Source organism: Toxotes jaculatrix, chromosome 8 (genome assembly GCF_017976425.1).
Source record: "Toxotes jaculatrix isolate fToxJac2 chromosome 8, fToxJac2.pri, whole genome shotgun sequence".
Classification (NCBI taxonomy): domain Eukaryota; kingdom Metazoa; phylum Chordata; class Actinopteri; family Toxotidae; genus Toxotes; species Toxotes jaculatrix.
Window position 1 is genome coordinate 17,781,526 of NC_054401.1, and position 13,282 is coordinate 17,794,807.

At 40.6% G+C, this 13,282-nt stretch overlaps 1 protein-coding gene across 1 annotated transcript in view; it reads left to right on the top strand.

Annotated features, from left to right (window-relative positions):
- Nucleotides 1–13,282, top strand: part of triob (trio Rho guanine nucleotide exchange factor b) — a 103,159-nt gene that overhangs the window by 2,918 nt on the left and 86,959 nt on the right. The window contains exon 2 of the mRNA XM_041044434.1: nucleotides 8,706–8,759. Coding sequence (XP_040900368.1) covers nucleotides 8,706–8,759 — 54 coding nt within the window. The remainder of the gene's footprint in view (nucleotides 1–8,705; nucleotides 8,760–13,282) is intronic.

Below are 13,282 nucleotides of genomic sequence, written 5' to 3' on the forward strand. Positions count from 1 at the left end.
CTTGGCTTGATTATTTTCAGTGAGCAGATGGAGCTCCATCTCTGAGTCCCACACTGTTGCTGTGGATCACAGCTCAGCCGCTGAGTCACTCTCCCAGGTTGCTCATGCCGTGATTTAAAATCCAATCCCGAAATATTTGCAACTGATCAAAGATGAGAAAAATTCAGCCACTTTCTTGAACATTTTAAACACAAAATGAAGTTTTTTAACCTTCTTCACCCTGTCATCCAGCAATCCATGCATATCTCTTCAGCTGTGAAAGTTTTTGCAATACAAATCTTTTAAAGCATGGGAATACAATAACACTCTTCATAACTATATTTAGCTGTTTACTACCCTTACATAAATAGCATAGCCAGTTGACTATTACACCAAAAATATGTCTCCTGTTTTTCTTTGCATACAGCTGATGAGAGTACCCCTTTGTTTAACATTTAGATTGCAGTTTTGGACTTTAATCAAGCATTCGTCAAAGTGAGGCATCATAGCCCGATAATTGCCGAGAGCCCACGCAAAGCTTAGCAGGATGTCCTCTGTGAACCTGAAATATTGGGTAATTTGTAATCAAAGCAAGTTGCTCATAACTACAGGTTTGAACAGTTGTGGAATGGTCAGGAACTGTATTAGGATGAGTCCCTTGTTGTCAAAAATCTTCCAGCTGTCAGTGAGTCACTTGCAGGCATGATGAACAGGATAAATTCAAGTACCTTTCTGGAATATTTACTGTGTCATGTCCTACATTTGTATGCCAAGGTTTGGGCTTCCCTGGGTAAATGACATATGTTGATTTTGTTTTTTTTTTAAATTGAACTGAAGTAGATACACAAACGCTGCAGCAAACTGACATTAATATTAAGCCTTTTTATTTCATGAAGTTAGAAAACATAAAATAACATGCAAAAGTTTTGTCATCCTTCTACTTGCAAAACATACAGAGTTCATTAATAGAGCTGAGAAATTGTCTGATGCTTCAAACCTTGTGGTAACACTCAACAACCACTAAGGCTCCACTAAGCAACTCAATGAGGGTCTGAAAATGAAGCTAACGGGTGCCGACAAAGCAGTGAAAGCTATAAAAAACATCTGAGCGCTTCCTTCCAGCTTGAAAAAAAAAAACAATGTCTGAAATGTAATTGAAAATTCACAGTTAAGGGAAACTGTGGAACTTCACATATCTGCTGGGCAGAAAAGCAAAGCAAACCCCCCATATGAATGTATTGTAGGAAGGTTTAGCTGAACCAGGGGTGGTGGTGCACTGTTCCACTGTGCAGCATTACTTGCACAAATAGGTTCTACATGGAAGAGTCCTCATTAGGTTCTTTTGTTGACCTCAAAAATTGCCAGAATATGTAATTTGCCCTGGGGTGGCCTAACTTTTGCATACAACTGTTTGTTTTGTTAATATTAATTATATTTAAGTTAGAGTAGATCTACTGAGAAGATGAATGAGGGTCGTACTGTCCTTGTATAATCTACATGCATTTCCCCTCTAAATTACAGATATACATAAAAAAGAGTTTTTTCATGGATTATTGGTTTTAGGCTTTGGCTTTATTTTTTGTCTGGCTTGACTTAAATGAATTTTGCATGGGAAAGAATTATTATGGTGTGCAGATTCCGGTCTGTCCACTGTAGAAACCTTATGCATTGTACAGCAGCTAAAATTGTAATGTCATTGTAAGTTTAAATATCTGTGCTCTGTATTTTAAACAGTTGATGACACGCCACATCACTTGCAATGTGAATTATTCAATACATCAAATGGAGCAAAACTTGATTGTGCTCTAAACCCTGATCAGTTTGCAGGACCACGAAAACCAGATCAAGGCATTCTGATTAATAACTGGCCTACAAATTTCCCAAAGCTTCTACCGTAATAGACGCTCACAGAAAAGTTGCTGGGCTAGCATACAGTATTTCATGTTTCAGCATTTGTAAAACAGAGCTGCTGTCTCTTATTGATCATATCTTAAAGCTGGAGCCCCTAGCTCCATATGAACTAAAATCATCTGGTCACCGGTGACACTTGTGATGCATTTTATCATTAGATTAACCACCATCAAATGTAGTTGAGCGCTGTGGAGGGAGCTGTCCCCACAAGACCAAAAATAACACATGCATGATAGTATATTTTTACTTAAGGTATTAATTCATAAAAAGTCTCTTGAGTGACATGTAATGAAGTTACTGGGCCTGAGCAATAGCGTTATTGTATAGAAGTGCACTGTGAAACTCAATTGACATAAAAGCAACTGAATGTACTGTATGCGGCAATAAGATTAAATATCTGTCGAAACAACGTGTGTAAGAGCCGCATCCCCAGTCATAACTACATTGGTCATAAGACAGTGGTCATCGGTCATAACACTCATGGTGTATGAGGCTGACGGTTGTTGCAAAGATCATCTCTTTACTGTGTGAAACTGGCTTCTTTTTTCTGTTCATTACTAATGCAGACAGGCTTTCAACTATATATGTATGAGTGTCTTTGCAGTCTGCGCTGTTAAATAATAGATTTTTTTTTATACCAGAAGAATAATTGATAGGCTTGAGCATAAGTGATTACCTCCACTTTGTAGTTCTGTTGAGAATAATTATGAAAGACTGTTTTATAGACAGGTCGGAAAACCCCTCTGCTGTTTTTTCAATTTTGCAAAAGAAAAAAAAACCTCTCTAACAAGTAAAAAAGCACTAGTAATGTTTGTAGCAACTCTTTATGCAGGCTGTATTTACTAGCTTATTGTTCAGTGCCTCTTGCATTGAGGGTAGAAACAAGACATCAGCATCACCAATGGCAATGTCAGTATTGACAGTGCAGTGAGCTGTTTCCCTCTGTGCCCAAAATGAACCCAGTGACCTGTGCCAGTGCAGGCTGTAATGAGAGCCAAGTCACTGAGCAGTGATTCTTCATTTTCTCCTAGCACAGTCACAGTCGATGAAAGCATAATGACCTAATGTTATCTTGGGTCTTGCATACTCAAGCAGAAATCTTATGTAATTGTGTAGACGAGGAAGAGGACATCAACAGTCCATGCATCTTAGCGCGCAGAATGTATGGTAAGCAGTGCTGATAGAAAGAGGAGCCGATGGAAAGGCAAAGACAAATGTGTACTTGGAGAGGAGATAGACGGAGTGAAGGCACAGAGATGTAGAGTCAGGAAAGTAAATGAAAATATAGGATAGGGAGAAGAGAGAGTGAGATCCAGAAAGAGAGGACATGACATACTTAGAGGGACAAACAAGCCTTCACTCATCAAATTATAGAGCTGAGGCTTGGGTGGAGCGCACCCTGTAAAATGTAGGCTACTCTGCTCTCCATGAGGCTGAAACCTTATGGTTGCATCCAGGGGCAGCCTAATTGGCAGTTGGTCAGAGTTAGAGACTATAAGCTTAGTTTGGCATTGCCTGCACTGCTAAATCGCCTGGGCCCAACTATCTCACGTACTCCACTCAAAGAGGACTAGTTTGAAAGACGTGGAAATTAGTTATTTTAAGAGTTTAAGAGTTATTTTAAAATAAATAATTGCTACGTTATGTTCATAGTAAGGCAGATACAGTAGAAAAGAAAGCTCTCTTGCTCTTCTTCTCTTCTTTTTCAGCATTCCAATGTGTATTCCTATTCCTAACTTATGTCTATAGGGTCAGGAAGTGGTTTGCCTACAAAATACGAGTGTGTGCTGCAAAATTCAGGGCCACAAAAATATGCAAAAAGGGCTCTTATGTTCTGTAAACCTTTATGGCTGTGACCTATGGCACCACACCATAAAATGTGTTCCTTTTGTAAATAATTGATTCATTTCCAGCCTCATTTGTGGGGTCAGCTGTTTTTGCTTGGTAATCAGCAACTTAATGTTGTGACTGCTGCAAATTGGCTAAATTCAATTTCAATTGAACCAGCGTCATTATATACCATATTAATAAGTCTGTAATCAGTTACAGAACTCAATCACAATAAGCAATGACACTCTATTACTAGATATAAAAACCAGTTAACTGTGCCAGTAAACAGGGTGTTGGACCGTATGTGATCAGTAAGTGTGAATGATCACATGACTAACAAGCAGTTAGGAGCATCAAAAATGAGCAATTCCAGGCCAGTGTACAGTATGTGAGCGAGGCAGTTTCCTCCTCCTTCCCTAAGTTTATTAAAAAGCCTACTGTATGCTCCCAATAAGGACCAGATGTTGGGATGCTTGTTATAGCTCATTCCACTCGGAGTGTTTATTGGAGAGTTTTATGGAGAGGACAATCAAGAAGGTAGCACAGCGAGACAATTACCTGTTTTACAGCCAGACCATGCTGATCGATCTCATCAGAGACTCTCGACCTTTTCGAGCCAGTCGTAATACACTTTGCGGACATGTAACACCTCCCGCCCCCCATCTCTCCAAATTATTGATTGTTGTAAAATGTCACGTACATCTATGCCAGGGGTCACTTTGAAGTCACACAGATGAGGACCAGGCCCTTCATTTCTTTTTTCTCAGCACAGGAAAATGTGCAGACATATCCCAGTTTGTTTGAACCCATATGAACCTGGACAGAAATTTTTGCCATTCGTTTTTTGGACAGTTTGAAGACATACACCTCACATGGTGCACTGGGGACTAGTTGGAAACAACTGCTGAGGACCTTAGTGAAAAGTATGCAGAGCAATGATACTATCTACTTTGATCTAAGCCACATTCCTTTTCATTGTGCATATGCTAAAAGAGACCCTTCTCATTTAATAATGTAGAATGATTTAAAAAAAAAAATATGCAGGGCTCTTGACTATATAACCTAAAATGACATAGGTTAGTTTTAGGTTATACCGGGTGGAAAACGAAATTTCCAGCCGCCATGGTTGTAATCAGGTGAAGACTCTTCCATATACATGAAAGATACTGGTTGGGAGCCTTGTTGATAATCAGGAATTCCAATAGGTTGGTAATGTGCTTGTAGGATGCTAAGTGTACCCTGTGGGACAGCATCATTACCTCACACATGCACATATACACACGACGCACACACATTCACAGAGGTATAAATCACTACATCCCACCCACGTTGCCCGGGGCCATGGAAGCAAGGAAGAGAGGGGGATGTGGGGTAAATGAACAAGGGATGGAGGCATAGGAGGATTGCAGGTCATAAAAAATAGGCTGTGGCCTGGTCTGTGTGTCTCCTACATATCCCTCATCTGATAAGAGAGAAACCTCTATCAGTCAACCGCAGACTCCCACTCGTTCTATCCCTTCTCATTCCTTTCATCGCCTCCTCCTCTCCTCTCCCACACAGCCTTCTATCATTATCACATACCTCTGCTCATACCTTGTCATATATTCAACTAATGATCTTGTTTTGTTTTAAATGAAACATCAGAACAAAGGTTATCAAACATGACTGACAGACTAACAAAGACGTGCAAAAAAAAAACCCAAAAACGTCTTAGGTGTCTTAGGAAACCACAACACTTTGCCATAGATATTTACTAAAAGATATTATAGTGCTCCAGTAAATGAAGCAGGGAGCGGCAATGGCGAATGACCATGGTTATCATTTTCACCTTCATTATGTTCACAGGTTTTTACTATTTCTAAAGACCATCATATAAATGTATATTAATTTGCCAGAATTCCTCCTTATTTCTAATTCTCCTGTCCTCGACCTTTCTCCTCCATCTTTTTTGCCCCTGCAGCAGATGCTTCAGTCCTCCCCGTCTTTCACAGTTGCTCCCCTATCTCCTCTTATTCCCCACAGCTTAAACCATGGAAGCATCTGGATCTGGGATTTGAAGTTGCAAGCCTCCCACAATGCTTTGTGCCTCATTTCTTATTTCTTTTTTCTTTTTTTTTTTTCAAGAATAGCACTTTGTAAAAGCAGCCACAGACTCATGAGGCTATGCCCCCCTTGAGTTCTGAGACACACTGCTTTTTTTAATGAATTTCCTCTTGAGAGAGTGGTGCAGTGTCAGTAAGTCAAGTGTCAGGATGTGTGTAATTTTTTTTTAAATTCATAAAAACAGTTAGTGAGTGAGCCAGTTCCTCTTCTCGTGTAGAGTGCATAAAAAGGATCACAGAACTTGTGAAGTTATTGTGTAGTTATTGTAGTTTCATACTTTATCATTTGTTCTTTAGCTTTAGGGTCATGTGCAATTACATGTTTAAAGTTGATAGTGTAGCAGTAACTTTCAATAATTCATATTTTCTCCCAACTGTTCACATGCAACTTCAAAAACTAGACCCATGTGCTTCAGTTCCTGCACTAATGGTGTGTTTTACTTTTTTTTTTTTTAGCAGACAAGCCAAGGTCTTACCTCAGCTAGTATGAAAACAAAAAAAAAAATGAATAAAGCAGTGCACGGACCCAGCTTTGGTTAAATCAAAGCACAGCAGCCTGCAGTGTGTGTTTGCATACATGTGTGAGCTTGTGTGCTGCCTGAGAGTGCTTGTCTCCTGTCAACAGCTGCACGCAGTCTGTCCAACAGGAACTGTGTAGTCTTTTTCTCTTACACACACACACACACACACTAACATTCCCTCTTGCTTTGAAGACAGCAGCAGGCTCTGATCCCTGTCGCGTGAACAGTGCCAGCCCCAGTGCTCCTCTGGCTTAGGAAGGCTAAACTGCCGCTTGGCCTCTCTGGCTTCGGATAAAATAGGTTGAGGATCAAACTTAACATCCCATCCTACTGTATTGGCTTGCAGAAGTACCCACTGTTAAATTGGTGCTGTTTTGGAAGAAACACGGCCAATTTTGTTGTACTGTTGTAGTTCACTTTTTTGTTTTATTGGTGAAGCATTCACACATAGAGGTCAGGCTCAAGCTTATTACCAATAAAAAAAGTTGATATTTCCCACGAAACCACTGTAAGATGAAACTGTGTGCAAAATTTCACTATTGTTCTTCTGTCCCAGGTTTTAACACCCGTTGAAATCATCCTCGCTAAAGAGACATTCTGGTATTTTCCAATTAGGAACATTAAATTCTTCATGTATTGAAGCTGCAGGGAAAAATTGGCAGATTTTTATCAGTGGTTTGAATAAGATCTGAGAGAAATCTGAGTCCTTTTTACTCTCTCAGAGTTCAGATGAGGAGATTGTGGAGAATGCTCTGTAGTTACTTTTTCCTTTCAGCTTTCTTAAGGCTTGATCTTGATCACAACTACAAGTGAAAGCTCACTTGTCTTTGACTGGTGGTTGCTTTCTTTTGCCCTGTTTGGTAGGAGATTACCTCTCCCTTCTCTCCTTCACTGGCTTCCTTCTGTCCATATGACCATGTTGCCACCTAATCCCTCCCTGGCAGCATATGCTGACCATAATTTCCCCAGACGGTATCTCGTCACTGCACTGTCCACCGCTCTGTAAAGATGATTTAAAACTGAGAATGATGCTCAGAACATCTGAACACTCACCATAGTTAAATTTGTGACTGCTTTCACATACTCCCCCCCTAGGATTCAGACATGCTTTGAGAACAAGACATAGATGCCAAACACATGTAAGGCCTCTGAAATTCTGTTAAGAGGATGAGCACTCCTCACTGGACCAAACACTTTATCCACACTACACTTTATAAAATGAAACATTCAGTGAGTGTGAACAGGTGCTTGCTGTAATCCTCGCTAGGCAGCAGCATATGCCAGGCTGTTCTTTTCAGAAAGGCAGCCAGGAGAAGTCAGAGCGAAGAAGAGCTAAGCTGCCCCTGTCCCTCATTCCCTGCCTCTTCTCTCTGTTATCTCGTGCCACTACAGTGTCCTACTGATGAGTGACCCAGTAAGAAAGTGTCTTTGGAGTCAGCGTGGAACACTCTCACATCGTTTTTGTTTTTTTTCCTAAGAAAAAAAAAAGTAATGCAGTCATTTATTTTGTATGAACTTTGCTGAGAGTAAGATTTGAGCGTTGGATGTTTGGTTTAGCAGAATGCCCATAATGAATCAGTCGTTGTTAATTAATCAGTCCTGAATCAACGGTGATGCAGAAACTAACGTCACCGATTCCAGCGCAGCTGCTCTGGCAGGAAGCAATGTGGTTTCCTTTTAACGTTAAAAGCTTAAAATACCAAGCACCAGACACACTGCTCTGCTTTTTCACACGTCTAGCTGAATATTCTTAACATTTCATCTCCCTGAAGATAATTCCTCAGGCATTAGAGATACAGATATCTACTGTATTTGGCATCTTTAAATGATTCATTTGCTTTATCAGCTGGTGTGCTGAGAGTCATGTGTGAGTCTGTATGCACGTATACGTATGTGTGTGTGTGTGTGTCTGAGGGGGTGTGTTTGTGACAGGGTGTGAGAGTATAGGATAAAGAAGAGAGAAAGAACACAGAAGGATCTATGGTCTGGATCGATACAGACATTTTGACTCAGATGTACTGTGCGCCTTTCCAAGCTGTTCAGCTATGACGTACTATATCTGCATTTATACATGCGAGTGAGTGCACATACACAGTGTTTGTGTGTGTGTGTGCACATGCATCTGCGTGCAGCATGTCTAATGGTGTTTAATCTCAGGGAGGGACAATCCAGAGACTCAGATCAAAGAGCTGCTCCACAATTGCTCAGTCACTCTCTCATTTGTACTCTGTAATCACAAAGCTCCAACTTCTGACACTAAAACACGGTGATGGTTGAGGTACTGCTCTTCTGGGTCACAGGAGAGGCCTTTCACTCTTTATTTCCTTTCTCTAATTTTTTTTTTATCTCTTTTTTTTTTTAGATTGCTCTCTTCCAAAATGTGAATCCAAACTGGATGGCCCAGGTCAAACCTCAGGTAGGAAAACATATGCATGTCATCTGTTCTTTGCCCATACAGAGTATCCCTATCTGTCTGTCCTACCAGTCATTCAGTCATTGTGAAAAAAAGCTGGACTTAATCTTGCTTGTCCAGCATCAAACAGAATTCTACTTGAAAGTGGGAACCAAGGATTTTCATATTTAGAGAAGCTTCAGAGCTCTGTGAACTGTGTCTTTGTGTTCGGCAAAACGAGAACCGCTGTAGCAGAACAACAAGGCGGATGCACAAAAGACTCCCAAGGATAAGATGCTGTGTTTGTGTTTAACTGATATACTGTATGTTTTTGAATGTGCATGTGTGTGTGCGCGGAGATAGAGCCGAAACATTAAAAACATTAAGAATACCATGAGCCATGCCCACTTTACTGTAAGTAAAACATTATGTTCCATCAAAGCTAGACTGCGTTGAATCCCATTAGACTCAAACTCTTCTGTGGCATCAGCTAGCAACCATGACCTTGTGAATTCACATTCCTAATACCCCCAGGACATGCATACTAAAAATACACCAAGCCACTCTCTCCAGGGTAAGTTGTTTTTGGGTATAAATGAGGCAGTTAAGTGGCCCATATTAGGGTATCCACATAGATTATCCCAAATGAAATGGGCCTGATTCCCTGGCCATAGATTATTCAGTTTAATCTCTCTTGGACTAAAATACATTGTACGTGTTTGGAGCTTTTCCATGAAAAACAGGCTCGTCGTAATCTGTGCCAGACAAGCTGGCATACAGTAGCAGAAAGTGCTTTTGTTGTCATGCCAAGTGAAACATAAAAAACCCCATCTTTTTAAATTATCTTAAAGCATGTCATGTGAGCTTTACAACATTAGGGTGTAGAAAGAGGACAGCGTCAGGGACGGATGAGACACATGCAGCAATATTTGCGACCTCTCCACAAACATCAGCAGGCTGTGTTCCATTTAGCTCTGTGATCCTCATGTGTTTGACACAGTTTTGACCTGATGTTTTCCAACTGGGTCATCCAGGGATGAACATTTTACAAGACTGTTTTCAATTTACAGCCAGGCCTATTATTCCCATTTGCCAGAATCTGAAAGGGTGTTAATGGGAAATGATTGGGACATGCCAGCCAAATCCCGCGTACAGGCCTTTTGCCCAAAAACCCTTGAACTTCATCCCTGAGGCTGAGTCACTAAATAAATAAATAAATAAATAAATAAATTGGAGCTACAGTGGTGTCTTTGGATGTTTTCATTGGAATCAGGCAGAAATTCATGAGCTGTTCACAGTAAATCAGAGGTAATCAGGTTGTACTGGGCATTTATGGCTGATTGTTCATTGTTCATTTTCAATTACTCTGAGCAAAATGAACTTGCTGTTGAATTAAGTGTCGATTTAGCAAATTGCCTGAAGCGTTCCATTTCGCTGTAACATGAAATTGCAGGTGTGCAAAGTCCTCTCGACAAAAAAACGAAGACTAATGCATCTTCAAGTTATTTATTAGCTGATCTGGCACATTCCAAACATGGAGTGTGCTGCTGGCCACAACAGGACATTTATTATGTGTCCTTATTAATGTGTGAACCAAGGTCGTGTGCGGACATGTGCAGCTTTGTCTGAGTGTGTGTGTACGTGTGCGTGCGTGTGTGTGTCTGCGTTGCTGGATGAGTGCACACCGTCAGCGAGCCTGACCAAACATTCAGCATACATTTTCTGACTATTTTAATCTCTAAGCAGGAAAGCATTTATTATTTTTGTTTGCCTTCTCCCAGCCAGACCATTTTCAAGAGTTTTCTTTTCCTTTTTTTTTTTGCAATAGCTGCATGTGTTCATACATAACATTGTGAATTTTGGTCTTGTCTCTATAAGATGTGCTAGATATAGATTCTTTGTTGCTTCCTTTCAAAGGATTTGACATAACCTCAACTGAATATTTCCTGTTTTTTAAACCAAGCTTGGCTTGTTTGGCCGACATGTTACGAGAAAGATTGGTCTTCTCTGAGCTTTAGACTTGTTTTAAACTCCACGTGTTGCTGGGGTCTCGGAGCTATGTGTATGCAGAGAGGCTGTCTTGTCTATGTGGATAAGATAAGCAATAATGTATGACATGAAATCCCAAAATGGAGAATAATAGCTGGCGTTCCCTAACCAAGTCACAAAGTTAGATCAGTGAGTTTAACCATTAACTTGGCATAAAGCATCACTATTGTTTCTATGGTTACTTGCAGCCTAACACAGGCTGGGGAATGTGTTAGACTAGTGACTGTACTGTTAGAAGAAAATCTTTGGCCAATACAGAGCTGCAGCACGCAACATTAGACTTGATGTCTAGACTTTTTTTATTCATTGATGGATGGATATAGCTATAAAATTGAAAAACACGAGTGACTCATTACGTTCAGTGGACCTAAACTAATGATGTAGTTTATGTTTGGTGAAAGCACAAACAGAACTCATGCGTGGCATTTGTAACCTATAGGCCTTATTTCAGTGCTGAGTGATGTCTCTGCGTCCCAAGACTCAGCCCATACCAACTTTAACCTTTCTACCAACATCTGCCTGCCTCTCCTGACTGATCTGTCAGCACTCATCTGTTCTGCTCATGTCACATATTCCCACACAGGGGCTTTGGCAGATCCTGCATCTAAACGCGAGCGCTTTCACTTTACGCGCACACTGTGGAAGTTTGCTGACTTTCTTACTCTTTCACTCCTATCTGTTTGTTTTGTTTTTTAATTATCACATTTATGCAGTAATACTTCTTGGGGTTTTCAGACCTCTGCGTTACTTGGCCCTACAGTCTGGATGTATTTTGTAGAAGACACTTAACCACAAAATCACAAGTGTCCCAAAACACTGTTGGCCCGCATATGGATTTACAGACTAAACGTACTTAGAGTAAATATTTGGACTGTTCCCCAGATATGCTCTGGCTTTCAGTCCAAGATAATCTGCGACAGTAGCCAACTGCCTGTTTAGTCAGAATGATTCTGATCTCTTGCTGCTCTAATATTATTTAACATGCATGGGATGGTGAATTAGATGACTGCGGTCCGTGTCTTGCTGGCTGGAAAAACAGATGAATATTTGAACATTGATAAAGTGAAAGATGGGCAGGATGGGAGGAATAGGAAGCTTAAAAAAAGGGGGGGCACAGACAATTATGATATTTGATTGAGTCTTCTCTTTTCTCCTCCTTTCCTTTCCTTTCTTCCATATGTTTCTGTTCAGTTTAACACAGCTATGAACTCAGTCTCTCATCTCTGCCCATACTGAGCTCACTGTGTGGTTCCTATTGAATTGGGCTTTGAATGCTAACCATGTGCACTGCGGGTAGATGGGCAGGCAGGCATGCTCACTCAGTCATACACACACACACACACACACACTTCTAAGCAGCGGAGGAAGTGGTTTTCTCTGGAGTTCATTGGATTTTTGTTTTTTTTATTCTCCCCTGCAGAGGCCAGGGTGGGGAAGACTAAACTCTATATGGTGTGTGTTTGTGGCTGTGGTTGTTTGTGCGTTTTAGTGAATTTTGTTTACTCACTTTCATTTCCCTCTTTGCTCTCTTGTTCCCTATCTTTTTCCCTTTTTTTTCCTCTCTGGCTCTGTTGCTTTCTCTCTGTCATTGTCTGGTTATATCTCTCAAAAGATGGCAGGCAATTACACCAGTTTTTTTTTCTTGCTTCGTTTGTGATGAACATCAACCCTTATGTCCAAAATGAGACCATTGGATGCAGCAAAAGCTTAAAACTATACTGGAAAAAAAAACAGGCCGAGGATGGAGGAAAGAAATAAGTTGAAGTGAGTTCAGTGTCTGCGGCAGTTTCATGTTCTTACCTCTAAAGCACACGAGGTGTGTGTTTAATATAACGGCTTAATTGAGAGGTTTGCTGAACCTCATTTGAACGTGGTTTGCCTGAAACCACAAGATTAGACAAGGTGCTGTCACCTAATTCGCATGCATGCGTGTAATTGGACAAGTAGCAACCATAAATTGCACGGAGGCATGCATTATGTACAAGCAATGACCATCCACCTAGTGTCTACAAATGAATGAGTGATCACAGTTTACAACTGTTTGCTCTCAGTGAAGCATGTACTGTAGCACTGTGAGAAGAAGGAGTTTGTATAGTGGTCTGAGGTTGGCATCAGGTCTTGTAACAGGGACAAGTTACAGCATGGCTAAGGTTCAGCGTGGCAGGTAATCCTTAAGAATTCACAATGTTTTTACTTCTATGGAGCAGGGACATTGCAGTGTCCAATGGAATGTGTCAGTACACACATACACACACACACACACACAGTAATGGCTCTCAGCATTATCTTGTTTTGATGTTTTTCTTTGCTTTCATTTATAATTGGATTGCAACATTTCCGATCAGCCTGGAAAGTTATTAGTTTCAAAGCACTAAAAAGTTCAAATTATTCATGACAGCTGAAATTTTGGAAATATTTCCTATTGGGTAAAGCTGCTGAGAGACTCTTTTCTCACTCTCTCTCTCTCTTTCTCACACACACAGATACACACAAAGGAG